This window comes from Odontesthes bonariensis, chromosome 6, assembly GCF_027942865.1.
Source record: "Odontesthes bonariensis isolate fOdoBon6 chromosome 6, fOdoBon6.hap1, whole genome shotgun sequence".
NCBI lineage: Eukaryota > Metazoa > Chordata > Actinopteri > Atheriniformes > Atherinopsidae > Odontesthes > Odontesthes bonariensis.
In genome coordinates, this window is record NC_134511.1 from 38,570,513 (window position 1) to 38,587,743 (window position 17,231).

At 40.8% G+C, this 17,231-nt stretch overlaps 1 protein-coding gene across 1 annotated transcript in view; it reads left to right on the forward strand.

The window, feature by feature from the left end:
- The window catches only part of kiaa0825 (KIAA0825 ortholog), a 124,236-nt gene that overhangs the window by 39,309 nt on the left and 67,696 nt on the right, over window positions 1-17,231 (forward strand). Inside the window, exons 17-22 of the mRNA XM_075468746.1 lie at window positions 1,834-2,064; window positions 2,155-2,459; window positions 2,664-2,770; window positions 5,098-5,242; window positions 7,341-7,496; window positions 8,976-9,070. Of these exons, the coding sequence (XP_075324861.1) occupies window positions 1,834-2,064; window positions 2,155-2,459; window positions 2,664-2,770; window positions 5,098-5,242; window positions 7,341-7,496; window positions 8,976-9,070 (1,039 nt within the window). The remainder of the gene's footprint in view (window positions 1-1,833; window positions 2,065-2,154; window positions 2,460-2,663; window positions 2,771-5,097; window positions 5,243-7,340; window positions 7,497-8,975; window positions 9,071-17,231) is intronic.

Sequence of the window (17,231 nt, forward strand, 5' to 3'; positions counted from 1 at the left end):
CTTATAATTCCTTGAAAGTTTAAAATCTGTCTTACAGGGAAGATACAACTTTGTAACTGTGAGAAATATCTGCAATGAAAAAACAAAAAAAAACCTAGCAAGGTATAAGATGATGACCTACATATTTAGACGGCATAGCTGGCTAGTTCAAGGTTAATGCACTCCACTGTTTATAACGTTATGGTATTTAGGGAAGGGTCATCTTGAATACATACTCTGCTACATACATGGATACATGGAGTCTGGATGTTGGACCCACACAAAAAAAATCATCAACAGAAAAATGGTGAACTTCTGTTTATGGGTTTCACATCTCCATTACATAGCTTTCACACTTTGTTTTACTTTTACTTTAATGTTATTTGGGTTATAAGGCAGGCTGCTGTACAGCATAGTGCAAAAATAAAGTGATGATAATTTACCAAGCCAGTGCCATTGATGGACCATGGTAAACTGGACAAAAAAAACCAAAAAAACATTGGTATTTTATTTTACCTTCAGTGTGTTAATATAACTTTCTTTATTTTGCATGTAACAGATCTGCAGAGTTAGTTAGCCTAAAGAGTCGTTTGCATAATACCCGTCGAGTAGCCAGTTTGTCACACGTCAAATGAATAATTGCATGATGTCTTTCACTCTGCCATTTATGATTGAAAAGCATGCCAGTTGGAGCTGACTGGGACTTTCAGGACAAGTTTTAAACATAAAGTAAAATAAAAGATGCTGCAACAATACAAAGTAAGAGGAAAAAAACAATGTGTGCACATGAAGTAAAACACAACTGTTTTACTGCAAAAAAAACCCCAATTCTTTTTTCCTGCCTTATTGTAGAGCTTAATCAGAACTCCTGTGGAGGAGAGATCTGTTTTTAGTGGTGATTCTTATATCCTGGGTGAGTGGTAATTATTGCAGCAAATTAGGGTGATTGGAGAAGAGTATTTGGATGGAGACAGAGGGAGGGGTTGACAGAAGGAATGAACTAAAGAGAGATAAAGTGTGCCACAGAGAAATTCTCAATGTCATGCAATCCGAATTTATCCTCACAGGGTAATTAGTTTAATTATTGGACTGTTTATATTATAATTTTGGTTACAGGATACCCCCAGTGCCCCCCATTTCTATTTAAACTGTTCACTGAGTTAACTTTCATAGATTACGTTGAGAGTTTCACTATTTCATCACTTACTCTGGTGTTTCATCACACTGTAGAAGGTTGTTTCAAATCGATACACTTGTCAATACAGTCCAGGTTGTATAAACTCTGAGAATCATGTGACTTTGAAAAATGGGTCCAGACCACACCTGCCAAAGAGCGCTTCTCCTTCAAAAAGCCATATCATTTTCTGTTCCACTCCACTCTCCTCTTTCTCTGTGGCTCTGAGGTCACCCATTTGTCAGGCGTCCCTGGAGATTGTAGTGCACTTCCAGACTGCCAAAGCTAAAATTACAATAATGAAATGTACAAATAATATGATGTGTGCATTGTTTAAATTATTCAAAACAATGATACTTTTCAGCAACAAACATGTCCACTTATTAAATTCAGCAAGATAATTTTTTACCCCTTCTCTTGACAAAATGTGTGTGAGTGAGACACACACACACACACACGCCTAATTGCAGGACTGCACCACACTGAATGTTGTTCAGTTGGTTAGGCAAACTTTTCCCATGCCAAAATTATAATTATAATTATATTGCTATAATTATAATGCCATAATTCATTGTCTTCCGTATTATTTCAGTTTCCTCTTGTCTTTTCAAAAAAACCCATTCCTGCTCTTTTACACTTAATGTTTTAACTTGCTGTTTTTGTTTGCTGTTTTTTGACAGACACAACACGGGTAGTACCTGTGGTGATAAACTGTGTTCGGGCATTTGTCACAAAGTCAATCAACAGCATTTTGATTCACCTGGTGTCAATGGTTTTGGGTTGGCAAGCCACAGAAGAGTTGAAAGGAGCCCAATTCAAGCAGAAAGTGCCAGAGAGCGTCCAAGCTAAAATACCCAAAGACTGGAACTATGCAACAATTGATGCAAGGGGAAAAGACACTGCCACTGCGAGTATGCACAAACTGAGTGTCGCATTTTCAAAACAATTTTCATAAAAGTTTAGGATTGTTTCCAAAGCCTAACATTTCTTTCTCCTTTCAGCTGCCATATCCTTAGCAATTCAAGCATTGTCCTTCATTTTCACCAACCTGCCTTTGGCTGTAGCATCCTTGCCTCTCTCCATCCGCTTCCTCTTTCAAGTGGCAGAAAAGCACCTCTCCCAGCACTCCCGGCAGCTGCGCTCAGTGGGCCTGTTGCTCTGGGCCCTTCTGGGGTGCTTGATCCAGGGCCTGGAGGACCCAGACACTTTAGAACAGATCAGTGGTCTGGTTCTAGACCGTGGGGCAAAGGATCGGCTGTCCCTGCTGGCGGAGTGCTTACAGGCTTTCATGAGCATTCAACAAAAAGTAAATCCTATGGTTTATTCATTATCCAGTATAGTAATAATTAGGGATTACTTATGGATTATTTGAGGTAAAGGTAGAGGAACATTGCTGTCTCTTGAGCCGTAAATGTGATCTCTTCTGACTTTTTGTGTATATGATCTAATTATATCGATAGTTGTTTTTGTGTACCTTGTGTTTCTCATTTTTCTCAATCGTCTCTGACAGGGCGTTCCCAAACTCACAGTACACAAAGTACTTCAGGCTCTGGAAGAAAAAAGACCCAAGTGGATAAACATGCAGGTGCAGAAGGCCCGCAAACTCTGCGCAGACAGGTGAGAGGCCATCTGAAAGGATTTATAAGAGGTCAAGGTCAGAAAAGAACTGATAGTCGTTTATATCAATGACTGTGTGAGTTATTCATCATTTGTCTCAGCTTGAAGTAACTCTTCATGTGAGCTTTCAATAAAAATGAGTTATGATTTTGTGGAGAGCATTATGATTGTAAAAATGTCTTATTGTCTTATTCATTATATAAATTTCCCAATATAAATGTTTTGATTAATCAACAGAAAGACGGAGGTTGAATGTTGAAGGCTGATAGTCTGGTGAAGAAGGAGGTTCAAACTGATCAAACTGACTGATGCTGTATTCAGTTACTCCACATTGAAAGGAGATACTAAACAAAACACTGAAATAATTAGATATGCCTTTTTAATTAAGCATTTAAACTTTGATGTATTGTATCATCGAGCTCATTTTTCACTGAAAAGCTATAAGTAAAATCAATGAATCTGATGATTGTGTTTGTTGTGGTAAATGATGTGGCAGCCATGCCGTTTGACTGAGTGGACTTCAGGCTGGAATGATGGGAAAACAGCTTTCATTTTGGGCTGATCCGTGACCTTTGGCTTTGCATTTTGTACTTCGTTCCCAGAAATGGCATTTCTGGTTGCTCACTTCATCATAACAAAATCTGGATGCATCCATCGTCATAAAAAGGTGATTCAGTGGCGTAACAACTTTAAAAAAAAAAAAAAGAATAAATAAAAACAGAGTAGATTATGGCCAGTTCAAGGAAATGCTGTCTGTTACAGTGACAGGAAGAGAGAATGACAGGGGGTAGAGGGGGCTGGGGCGATAGAAGAGGGGATGGAGGACTGGTGAGGAGGGTTGAGTAGAAAAGTGAAAGAAGAGTGATTATGTATCACCTGTCGGAGGCATTCAGTGGGATCATTACTATTCATTAAACTAACCTTCACAGGGAAGTGACGCCTGGCTTGTAAACAATCAGAATACAGTATTGGAAAGTGGGAGAGCTGTAGATGTAGGAACTCCAAAAACAACTGGCACTTCTCTCAATGGCATCTCTCTCTCTCTCACACACACACACACACGCACACACACACACAAATGGATTAAAACCCTTGACAAAAAACATTTGCCCCTTTTGTGGGCCCTCTTCTGTTCCATCATCTCACTTTCCCTTCTTCCTTGCCTAACTGGAACCCCCCCCTCTCCATGCCACCCACCTTGTCTTTGCAAAGTAATTTGTAGAGGAGAAGATTATTGTTCTCCATCATGGTGACCCTGGCTGGGCTGACGGGATGCATACACAGATGAAGATGAATGCAGTTATTCCTTGGCGGAGGTCTGCCTCTTTCAGGGCACATTGGCCCTAATGACATGATTGATAGGCTGTCCCAAATCCGGAGAGGCCCTCATTAATCACCCTGCTGACTGAATCCAATCATCTGCTTCACCTGCACAGTGATGGACAGGAAAGGATACAGCGCAGGTGCTGACATGGATGCACAGCCACCGTCGCCGACAACAGCACTGCCAGGCCGCCAGGCAAAAGAATGAGGCGATGTATATGGACGAGACGGGGCTCCTCTTCTTTTGCCACGCTCAATGTCAAACAGCCAATGGCTGGCTGACAGGCGACACAGCTTCTGCCACCTTATAATTACAAAGGGGAAGTGGGAAAGAGGAAGAGAGAGGGAACAATGACAGGAAGTGTATGTGAATGAGAAGATTTGATGGACGGTAGTGTGATACCTATCCATACAGGAAGGGCAGGAAATAATGCGGACGTCTGCAAGGGTTGGGGACTGTACATGCGCTGGGACCTTGACATACGATTACACACTCACACACACACATACATGCTTAAAAACATCCACACCAATCATTTTTAGTGTAGCCGCATCCTCTGGACAGGCTGTTCGTTGTCTCATGAATCGTAATGAAAACGGTGAAAATGATTTTGTTATTGAACCTTTAATAATTAGTTTTTATTTCTCACTCATTTCCACCAGCATTGTTTTCAGATATTTGAGAAGGATGTCATTTCTCTCCATACCAAGAATTACATTTTAAGTTAACTCACCCTCATGTGTGAATGAATTGTCTACAAGGTAAAAAAAAAAGTAAAGAAATACAAATTTCAAACTCACAAGGCATGATCCAGATGATTTTCTGGTATATTTGAAATTCCAATTTTTGGTTGAAATTGGTCTCATGTTAGACTTCCTTGGGCCATTGGTGGGAATGGGATATGAACTTGCACCCTCCCTCTTCATGTTACTTCACTTCTCTCAATGTGTCTCAGCGTTCTCTTTCACATCTTCTCTTCTTTCAATCTCTGTTTCTCTGTCAGTGTATTTGAGCAGGGAGCTGAGAGAAGAGTTGCTGCTGCTGAATTGACTGAGCAGAAAATAGGCCTGATGCTGCTGGAGGTCTGCCACAAAGCAGGTGGCAGCAACTACCTGAGGCAGATCTATCACATCATTCAAGGCAATGAGGTAGGGAAGCACTCGCTCTCCCCAGCAATTAGGTGGCTGCTGGCCTGAGGCCGCAGGCTGTTCAGGAGGGGGAGATGGAGGGAGGAGGGCTGCTGGTGCTTGTGTGCATTCTGCTTGCTCTGATCTTCTAATATGTGGATGACCCCAAGGGTGCAAAGCCACAGTGATGTCTCAGTGTAAAGGAGAGGGAATCATAAGTCAGGAGATGCAAGATTCAGAAAAAAGCCCTTTGGAGTTGATTTGAGTCAGAAAAGGCAGTGTTTATTTATTTGTTGATGTATTTACCTGCATTTTACTTTAAAAAGTTTAGCTAAATTTAAAGTAGCTGTTCTCCAGTATACAGTCCAGTATAGTGACATTTCATCCTCAAGAAGCCGTTGGAAAAGCAAGTTCTCTTTCTTCTATTTAAATTGTCCCCCTAAAAAAAATCCCCAAATTGAGTCGGTAACAGCTTAAAATCAAACAAAAAAAAAATCTTTGGGTTCTATGAATATCAGATACAAGGAACAATTAATAAATTCAATATGTTCATTCATACTCATAGTATCACTCAACAGATGGAGGTTTGAAAAACAACAAACATTTTTATTTCTGACTGATCAAAACGGTAAGAGGGTACTGGTGGAACTATAGAAGGTCACAGCCCCAAGTGATGTGGAAGCCTCATAATTTTCTGGCTTCCACATCTTCATTCTTCTATACCATACTCTTTTTGTGTGATCTTCTATTTCACATTCATTGGTGCCTACTGTGACCTGTCCGGGGTGTACCCCGCCTCTCACCCAATGACAGCTGGGATAGGCTCCAGCACCCCCCCCCCAAATTGGATTAAGCGGGTATAAAAAATGGATGGATGGTGCCTACTGTGGATATACATCTTTTCCAGATGGTATCTGATACCATGTCTTGCAAAAATACTCAATGATTTCATGATATTAGACCCAAGAAGGAGTAATGTCATTTCTCCCCTTTGAGACCATATTCAGGCTTAGAATCTGTTCTTTATCTAGTATTGTTGAAAAACAAATTGATACTTCGCTAAATATTTACAGACTTATCTATAAAGTGGAATAAACCTTGATTACCTCTAGTCTAAAAATTCCTCTTACCGGCCTATTACTCCTACTAGAGTAATTTAACATCAGTGATGAATGTTGATAACAAGAAATTTGTTGAACACACTTGATCATGAGGAGTGGAGAACCTTCAGTGGTCATCATACTTATAGTGTGGTACATGACCAGGTAGATGTAGATACGAGGTTCTTCAGAGCCTAGTAGGCACTCATATGATTGTTACTGTTGAGGTCCCGTCCATTAGGACCCAGCATGAAGAGACACACACTATATGCTGCTGATATAATTGAGAGCAATTTGAGAAAACATGAGTGGGATTCCCAAGAATAGTCTGAGTTCCGCTCCTGGCAGCTCCAGCATCTCTACTGAAGGTCGAGTAAGAACATGCAGGTCAGGGACAAACTGGGCTGCCGGTGAGGTGGAGGGAGAGGAAGTTCAGAGGCCGTGTCAAGCTGACGGATGGGTATATACCAAATTCACACTATGATGCTGATGTACACCTGAAGACACATACTGTGCACAGACTCATTACTTTATACTGTACTTCCTGGAAGACACCTGCACTAAGAAACCATGGGGAAGGTTACAGAAGTAAAATGATGTAAAAAGATGTTTCTCCTTTTTTGTTGCATTTAGAGGTCACAGCCCCAAGTGCTCCAGTTACCACCGGTACCACTTTCCAAATCTTTTCCACTTCCTCTTTCAGTAATATCACTGATATATCTGTGTTACGTTCATCCCTTCTATAGTTCAGGCCGACACATTGTAAAGCGTTTCGTAGAAGCTGGAAGGTTAATAAAGGCGCTTTACAGTTGTGGACTATTAACAGTCTTGTAAATAGTCAGAAAAGAGATTTTGATGATTATTAGTAATATTCCAAATATCAGTTTGCTGTATGCTGAATGTCATTCAGTATACTCTGTTGTTCTTTGGGTTTGAAGATATTTTTTGTCAGTTATGCCAGACATGACATGACATGTCTCTCTCCTCTCTTCTTTTATCTTTGCACGTCTTGGATGCAGGAACTGTTGATGTCCAAACTGAGTGGCGACACAGACTTTCCAAAAGACCCTCCTATCTTTGTGAACTTTGACATTGGCCCAGGGGCTCCTGCTGACACTGCCTCTTTCAACCCTCTTCTTCAGTTTGACCACATTGGCAAGAGAAAGCTGAATCAGGTTTGTTTAACCTATTCTTTTAGGAAAAAAAATGCATTTTGAATTTATTACTTACTTTACCTCAATGAGTTGCATTTAAACAGGCAACTGTTTAAATGAGCTGTGCATTTTCAGAGTTTGCAGTGTGTGGGTGAGCTTGTCACATGTAGTGTGGTGTCATTTTAACTTTAACCAAGGCCAGCTGCTTAATGTTGAAGGTTAGGAGCTGTGTTGGGTCTCTAGTGAACTGGGTACAGAAGCAGTCTCTGAAGTTGTCGCGTCTTTCTGGGGCTTGGATTTCGTGTTTCCCAGAGGTTGTTGCATTCTTCCAAGCGGAGGCTTGGCTGGCAGGAAGAAAAGAATTCTGAAAAGGTGAAAATTTGAGAGAAGTTTTCTATTTCATGAAAAATGAGTAATGTTAAAGGAGAGTGCAGTCTTAAAGTTCACTTCTTTGTGGCTTTGAACCTCATATTCTCTTATCGCAAACCTAACCCCAGGAGTGCCGCCGTAATGTTCAGTTAATTGTTAGATTTTTCTCTCCATGAAGTCTAGTTACAGGTAGCTTTAGTTTACCTTCTCTAATTCTATCAAGGGAAATACTGGAGTTCTCAGACAAAACAATAAATAAATATACTGTATCTTTATATGTTTTTACTTTGCTTAGGTTTATGAGTGTTAAAAAATGGATAAGGTATATTTAATTGTATGTCATCCCTTACAATGCAGCTAAGCTTGTTGCTATTGTTTTTAAAGAACAGACAGATTTTAATCCCAAGACTTGGCCTATTTTCAGTTTATCGCAGGAGGCTGCATAGCTTTGCATAGAAACACCCTATTAAGAGAATGATTAAAATGCCTTCTCCGCTTCAGGTGCCTGTGTTGTTTGTCAAATAAAATGGAGGGAGGAGGAAAAAAGTTCCAAACCATCAATCACCTATCAGGGGAAAAAAAGAAAGGGAATAGAAGGATGGAAGGATGGAAGAATGCATGGAATGAGTGGAGTTCTCCTCCTTTTATCAATAAAACAGCCTGGAGTCAAGAGTGACATTTTTGCAATCAAAGCAATCTGACTTTTATTTGCTTTGCCAGTATGGTTATAGTGCCAACTATGTTCGTCCATGTGAGCTTGTGTGTGTGTGTGTGTGTGTGTGTGTTTAAGAAGGAGAACGGGAGAGTAGGAGTTGGAGAAAAAGGTGGGTTGGCAAGGTTCCATTGAAGATGGAAAGAATAAAGGCATAGCAAGAGTAACGACTTGCTCCAAAAATTGATTTATCTTTCTCTAAATGATGGCTACATCCCCCCAAATGGATTTATAAATTAATTGCTGTCTTATTGGAATAAAAACCTTCTTGTGCGGACATGATTGATCGTCTGATGTCGGTGGCCTGCGTTGGGGACCCCCCTCCTTCTTTGTTAGTGGGTCCCAGCTGGAGCGGTAATACACTGATGGTATTAACCCTGATTAATAACTACCAATACGCTTTCCTCATACATCAACAGAGTGCTGTGGTCGATTGGGCATGGGACTGGCCAAGGCTGCTGCCAGCTTTTGTGGGCATGAGTCAGATGACCTTCAAAAGTCTGATGGCCAACAGGTAAAACATTTTTTTGCTACCCATACATGTGTATGTTTTTGTGTTTCAATAAAGCCGCCCAAGCTCACGAAGGTGAAAAAGTCCAGGTTTCATCAGTGTTTCAAACTTCCATGTTTTCCGCGATGGTTTCCATGATGAAGGCAGTGTTGTGAAAGAACTAATTGAAAATGGGATGTTGGGGTGCTATTATACGCTGTTTGTCCTTTGCCATGGATTACTTTCTTTTGTGAATGTATTAGGGCTGCTGATTTATGGCAAAACCCAATTTAAAAATTATTTTGGTGAACGTTGATATCTCATTATTTAGCACAATTGCAATCAAAGCTTTTGGAATAATTTATTAACATCACAGAGGTTAAAAGAAAACTCATATTTGTACAGGCTATGACTGGATTTTACTTGCTACAGAAGCCAAAGTGCCTCCAAACAGCTGATTTTGTTTTTAGTTGTCTTGTTAGCATAGACAGCTCTCTTTCATTTTAGTTTGAGCTCAACTAACTTGAATAGAGCGTGATGATTGCTTAATTTTTTTCGGATAAAATTCAGCCATTTGTTCAGAAGAATACATGTATAATTGCGTGACTACATAGATGAAATGCTTGATAACAGAGGTGTGCCTGATCACGGGGCACTTTGAGAATTCGGAACTCATGGATCACAAAAGTGACTGATGACGGATAAAGAATGGCTGGCTCAGATCTTTGTGTCACCTGATTGAATTTTTTCACCCAAGACCACCCCTCCTGTCCCATCCTCACGTTCCCTTCTCCCTTCTTGCTCTGCTCTGCAACAGGCATAAATATTTATGCAGGTATGTGACACATATTAGATTGCAATACTTCAGGCTGTTCCCCGTTCTCCATTCACAGCTGTCACGCTGCCAGCTATCAGGGAGCTATGGGGCTACTGCACCTTGTCTCTACACCTACGCCCAATCCATTCTAAATCACTGCCATTTTAACACACACACATACCTATCTAACAAAGGGCAAGATCTGCATCTGCCAAGGACACAGGCCTAATAAGGGTGAGGTGCGCAGCTCTGTGCTGCGCTGACGAGCGTTTTCGCCTTCATGCCTCTACCCACTCTTCCCACATACGCATATTCTATTCTTCCTCCCCTTATATGCTGTGTTTTTGCATGTTAAAACCGATACTGTCATTGTTTGACAGAGCCAAATTAGGGTTTAGACTTCCCTGAACGGAAAATCAATGAGGTGGATTTTTAAGGAAGATAGGGAGAGGCAGAGACAGTGTGAGATTGGACTTGCAGTTTGAGATTGTGAGTGACATTAAAAAAAAAGTGAAGTCAAATCTGATGAAGAATCCAAAAATAAAATGAAGAAGGACAGGAGTGGAAGGTTATATAATTCACCCTAATCTCACAGTATCAGAGTGTCTTAGATTCTGTCATTTCCCTCATTAGCCTTTCTTTGTTGGGCCAGAGGAGCAGATTTCATGGAGGATTTGGAGAATGGCTTTGGTTCTGCCTGAGTCACTCACAGGGAGCAGGAAGTTAGTTTCACGGCTTGTGACATGTAAGCAGTCCAGTTTTTTTCTCAGATCCATGTGTGACTCAAAACTATCTCCCAAGCTATAGAACGCCATTCATGGCATAAGCACACTTATGTTTGATCCATTGATCCATTTGTTCATCCATCCATCCATCCATATGCAGATAAGGCTAATACTCTCTGTATAACCACAGGCTGAAGTTTTCACCGAGGTTCTGCAACAATTACTCTTGGAATCTCCAGTTGTTGAACAAACCAAATGAATCTTATACATGTAATTCTGACTTTGCGAGCACCACATTTTCTATCTTATAAGTTGTAGTCTCCTTGAATGACTTCCCTTCTCAGTACAGAGCTTTTTCTTTTCTTTTTTTATTTGCTTCCTGGGCTTTGGGAGTTAACAGTGTGGCCCAATGGCCTCCAATATATTGTTATAGTGGCAGGACAGTTATTGTGCCCAGGGTTTATATCACATTCTAATGGAGCCAGGCTATGAGTTAAGGGCAGTAGGCTTTTAAACCAGGGCTGTTAAATCACTGTTCAGATGACTTCATTAGCAAAACAGGACACACGCTGAGACACTTGTGTCTGTACACACTCACCCATGCTCACACACATATATACAAACACTTTCACTACCTTGACGATGTAACAACGGGGCCAGACAGGAAGGAGAGGATTTATACAGGTGTATGTGTCCTTCTTTGTCACTTGTCCCTTCAGTTCCCTCGGCATGACGGCTCATCCATCATCTGCAGATTGAGCTTTTCAGCAGAATTCAGACTGATTAATGCCAGAGGACCCCCATGGTTAAATGGCTGACTGGCTGACCTGGGTTGCAAGAGGTTTTACCATTTGAACAGGTGAACTTTTTAGCGTACGTATTTACTGACTATATTTTAGACTGGTATGTTTAGATTCTTTCGGATTGGTACACGGGATGCAGCAATTTGTGGAAAGTGTTGCTTAATTAGTGACAGGCTAAATCATATTATAACTGAATGGTTGGGAGGAGACTACCCTGTTTGTTTTTGGCCGCCTTTGATGAATTACAAGTCTCAAAAATGAAGTGCAAGTTGGATGATGGACAGACTGACTTGGAAAAATCAAGATGATTGCTTGCTGATGTTTGACAGACAGACTGGTTATATCAATATCAACAGGTCCCATAAATAATTTATAGTAGAATAAATACCCCATTAGAATCAATGTTGTATAGCTTTTATTTCCTATATTTAACCTTTTTTCATTACCAGTATGTTGGATATTGTGCTTCCTTGCCTTTAACACATTTTCTTTCTAACAACTTCCATCTCCTCTTTTTATGCTTAAATGATATCGGTTAGCTTAATTTACAGATAAATAAGTACAGTTGATGTGGGGGAAGGGTAGATATACCACCTCATACACTGTTCAAGAATCCAAGTCAATGGGCAGTACTCAACAGAACTATGGTACATTTCTAATTCACATCAACCAACTCGATGTTTATTCACATTCTTCCTTTGCCACTGGTCACAAGCAGAAATTTATTTAAAAAAAATCCTTTTGTGAAATGCAAAAATCTATCATTTTGCATTCCCAGGTTAATTACATACTTGACATTCCATCTTGAACACATTGTACAGAGCGTTGTATTGATTGTCATGATCTATTGACTGAAATGTGTCCACCTTGCTTGAGTCTTTGATATAAAGTTCTGAGCCGCTCTTCTTTATAAAAGCGCTGAGTAACAGTGCAAGGTGATTCAAATCAAACCGAATCATTTCTCTTCAGCTGGGGTTCTAAAGACTAATCTGTGTTGTCCTTGGTTAGTCTTTGGAATCGTCTTCTTATTAGTCTACATACTTTTGTACAAAACAGTCAAAATCAACTCGACTTTTTTTTTTTAGGTCCGAATCGATAGCAGCAGTTCTGAACGTTCTTTTTCTTCTTTCTTCTGGTTATGTTACATGGCCTTTACACAGTGGTGTAGTCTACCTTTTTTGAGGTGGGTATACTGTATAGTTGGCCAGTCATTGGCCCGTGGTACCAAACTAGGGGTCGGGACTCGGGACCCGCTCCTTAATGCACGCCGTACCTCCAGTGGCGTGCTGTAATAGTCATTGAAAAGTAATAAGTACCATAGTACTACACTACTATGACATAACACAGTTCAGATGAAAAGCCCTCTAAAAGCTATGACAAAAAATAGGCCAATGTAAAGTTTCATTTTTAAGCATTATCATCTATGACAATCAAAAATGTTACTATCAAGTAGGCCTACAGCAAGTCAAGCCCAAACAAAATGAAATGAACTGATTTTTAAATGTAGGCCTATAGAAATATAGCCTGTTTTGTAAACTCATCACATGCACTAAAGGTTTTTGCATCTGACATTATATCGCAGTAACAGTGTAGTAGATAATGTAATTACCATTGCCTAAGTACAGATACATCTCCCCATCCATGCATACCATGGAGATAGCATGGTTCTGGCTAGTAAATAAAGTTTAGTTTATGATACATAAATTACTTAATCCAGACAGCCACTGTACATATCATCATGTAGACCATATACAGACAGGTATGGCTATTAGGAGTTTTTCCCAAAGAAGAATCCCAGATAAACAAACGTCTAGAATTTTAAACTAAGTAAGCAAACGTGGATCAGAGTAGCTAGCTTGCTAGTATTGAGAGAAGAACGAAAGCTAGACTACAGCATGACTAGCCTGTGTTATTGCCATGTTATGTCCACAAATTAAACAACCTAGAAGGGTAACTTGGTAGCAAAGTCTCATAAAAAGCGTGAATTATGTTTTTGACTCAACATAACTTACTTTCGGAAACGTCAGGTTGGGCAACCTTATTAAAAAAGTTCCTAAGGTCTTGCTGTCCCTTGCGCCTGGCCATGATCCTCGTCGTCCCCAACTAAAAACCTGGAACGCTGCTGCTTTGTTTAACCTGGCAGCTTGCGGTCGGCTACCTAGCGAAATTCACTGGCATGTTTTCATCACGCATTGAGGCTTTTCAAATAATAATGATCATCATCATAATAATAATATATTGTAACGACCCAGAATGAGGGTAAAAGCACACGGACTGGCTTGTTTCCTCCTCTCCCTGTCAATCACTGGACCGCAGGTCATGTCACTCAGGTGTGGGCTGGTGATTGGGGGAGAGGAGTGGGCGTGGGCCAGTCTGTGTGCAGGTTTGGTGTTCTCCTGGGGCTGGTTGCGGAGCAGGACTGAGAGTCACCCGTGTTCTGCGATTGTACTGCTTGTAATAACTTAATAAAGAGCCGTTCGGCAACCGCCGGTCTCAGAGCCTCCGTGAAGTCATTACAATATGTTCACGAAAGTTAGACAACGTGTTAATAAATCACTACCATACCTGTCAACAGCCATGGAAAAGTGTGCCCTGGAAATGCAAACTCTCGGGTTGAGATGATGAGATGATAATTCCATAATCCGATCAGAATGGTGAGAACATGGAGAACATATCGTATCAGCCCATTCCAGATGTACAATGACTTTTCGTAGAAGCCTCGACTTTACAAAGTCCTTTCCTTAGCCACTAAGCACCTACTACGCACCCCATGATAGATTTTTGTTTTGGCTGACAGCGAGACATAAAAAACGCGTCTGATTGGTTGGAGATTGACTGACTGCCGCAATTTCCGAATGAATGCAATTCTGAAGTGTTGTCGTTGTATTGTTAAATTATAACAAGGCTTCCATGAGAAGTGGTAGTTGATGAAACGTGGCTGTGCTATTCTAAATATTGAAAAACGAATTTTAGGTGGGTATACTGAGCATTTTAGGTGGGTATACGGAAATCCCCCCAAATAAGAGGTGGGTATACCCCGTATACCTGCGTTCAACGTAGACTACACCACTGCCTTTACATGCCAAAGTCTTTTTCCTTTTTCATCCACAGAAAAGAAAACAAGCATTAGAAAAGGCAGTGTATTGTCAGAGACAAAAGTCACATTTTAACTGCCATCTGCCAAGGTGACTTCTTGAAACCATTTCCCTGTTCCTTTATGTCAGAGAAGGTCCTCTGACCTGCTTGATAAGGGGTAGCCAGCTTTGAGGGATGAAACTTCATGTGTCACAGGGCATTTTTCCACTCCATCATACGGACCTTGGATCATCCAAGGACATCCGTTCTCATCTCTACTGGTTCTACTGCAACTGACGCCCATTCTTAACAGTTGGATGACTTCTTACATTGGCCATCCATATGTATAAAGTAGTGATTTTGGTTATTTGTATTGCTGTTTTTTTTTTAGTAGAAATTAATAATTATTTCATGGTAACAGTCACTAGGTTTTAGTAGCTCTGACCCATAGATTTTGTAGCTTGATATTGTAAGTTACAATGTAACTGCTGAACACAAAAGCATTTCCTTTGCATTTTCACATTGTTTTTGTTACCCCTCAGGTCCATAACAATAGCTGTTTGTGGAAAAATGCCAGTCTGTGCCATTCGCTTGCTTGAGCAGCTCCTTAAATTGCGGCGATAGACGCTCGTGCTTTCAGGAAGTGGGCAATTGCCATCTGTTCTTGGGCGCTGCCATATGGTGGGCTTTTTGCTTTGGGAATAAAATAAAAACAAATATGTCAGAATTTTCATCTTCCTCCATGGACGCTAATCAACCTGGGGAGAAGTTAGATCTGAGTGTGTCTGAATTAATGGTCTTACTTTACGCTTCAGGGAATGAGGGAATGTGTGCCCGTGGCTGGTATTATTTTGTGTATATGTGTAGGTACATGTGCAGCCTTTGTGAGGGCATGTACACAGTAATGCACGTGTATCTACCTGGAAGTATTTCCTGAATCATTTATCTGAGTTAAAAGGCAGTGGTACCATACAATTTTGAGCAGTTGGTTGCCCTAGTCTTGGAAACATTAAACGACACATGAGAAAAGAGCTTCAAGGTTAGCCAGAGTGACATTTCATGGCTGCCGCTTCCAGAAAAAAAAACAAGAAGAGATGTTCTCTTGCCATCATCAGGCTCTCTATCTTGCAAGGCTGGGAATTCAAAAGACTTGTCACTTTTGTAAATCAGGAGAGTGTGATTTGTCATTGAGGAAGGGCCTCTTTCTTCTCTCGTCGATCCCCTTGTGTGTCCCTTCCACTGACTGACAGCCAGGGATGGGAGTTTGTGTTGGTGGAGACAGAATACATCTTTTGTCTGCTTGGTTATACATGCCGTGTTTTGTCTTTGCTACCCTTGGACAGCACTGACACATTGAGGTTTTCATTAGCCGTAAGCAGGTGGCGGAGGAGAGGGACAAACTTGTGTGCATCAGTCTCTTTCCATCCCTGCTTTTGTGTGTGTGTGTGTGTGTGTGTGTGTGTGTGTGTGTGTGCGTGTGCGCGCACACTGGACCAACCTGTATACTGTAAGATAATCGTGGAGGGGTGTACATGTGTCTGCCTGCATGTGTGTGAATGTTCACCATTACAATTTACTGTGTGTTATACTTGGAGGTTTGCTCCAAAGGCGAATAAATCAGTGATGCCTGGGATAAGGCCGTGGCCCCTCCTCAAACTGCACAGACAAGCTGAGAGGCTCATTAATCAAACGGCCAGTCACAGATGTGATGGCTTCCACACAAACCGCCAGCAGACTGTGAAAGTCACATCCAACAGAGTCAACTGTCAGCCAGGCAGGCAGGCTGCACTTTCCTCCCCACCCCACTCTCTTTCCCCACTGTTGTATTTGTCTCTCACTCTCCTATTACCTCCTCTCACCTCCAGCATGATGCCTCGGTATGATACATCTGAAATATTTGTCTTGTCCCCCTAAAAACGATCTCGAGGGTCGAGGAGAATCCATCTTCTTGGAGAGTGGTCATGGGCAAACCATTGTAGAGACACAAGACATCAGTCATTACTGCACATAGCTCTGTTCTGTGTGGTTACAGCACAGCTGAACAACACCTTTTCTCTAACCCTTGCTTGTTTTGTAAAGCCAGAGAACATTTTTTTTTGTATGGGTTGAATTGTTGGAAATGATTGGTAGGTCAATATTTTATGTTATTTCTCCATGTCTTACTGTGTATACACTCTAAAATATATTTGCCCATTTTTTTTATCATTACACAGCACTCAATGATACCTTCAGATGTCCGAGCCTCCCTTGTGGAAATGCAATTATGTAAAAAAAAAAATGAATGTCTTCATAGTTAATTATATTTGATACCATTTTGAATCTTCAGTTCGAAAATTAAATAGGTCACACTTGTTAACAAATACTGCATGCAATAACATTTATATTCACTGACATGAGTTTCAGTGGTTATGCCGCAAGCAAGCTTCTCTACAGAATGACCTGGTTATTCATTGTGCACTGTCTACTTCCTGACCTCTTAAATTCTTCTCTTAAAAAGTTAGAATTCCACATAATTTCCTGGTATAAATAGCAACCTCTGTGACTGTTCCAACTTGAAACCTTGGGTGGATAAATAGTTGGAAAGATTCTAACACTGCAGCTAAATGAAAATGCTACATAATCTACTGCAAAACCCTCCGAGGACGGATTGAGATGCTGGATGGAACAGGGATAAGACAAAGCCACCCGTTCTTGATTAAAAATGGCAAGTCCCATGGCTCCTGAAATACACTGGGGTATTTGATGCTGCAAATAAAGACAGTATT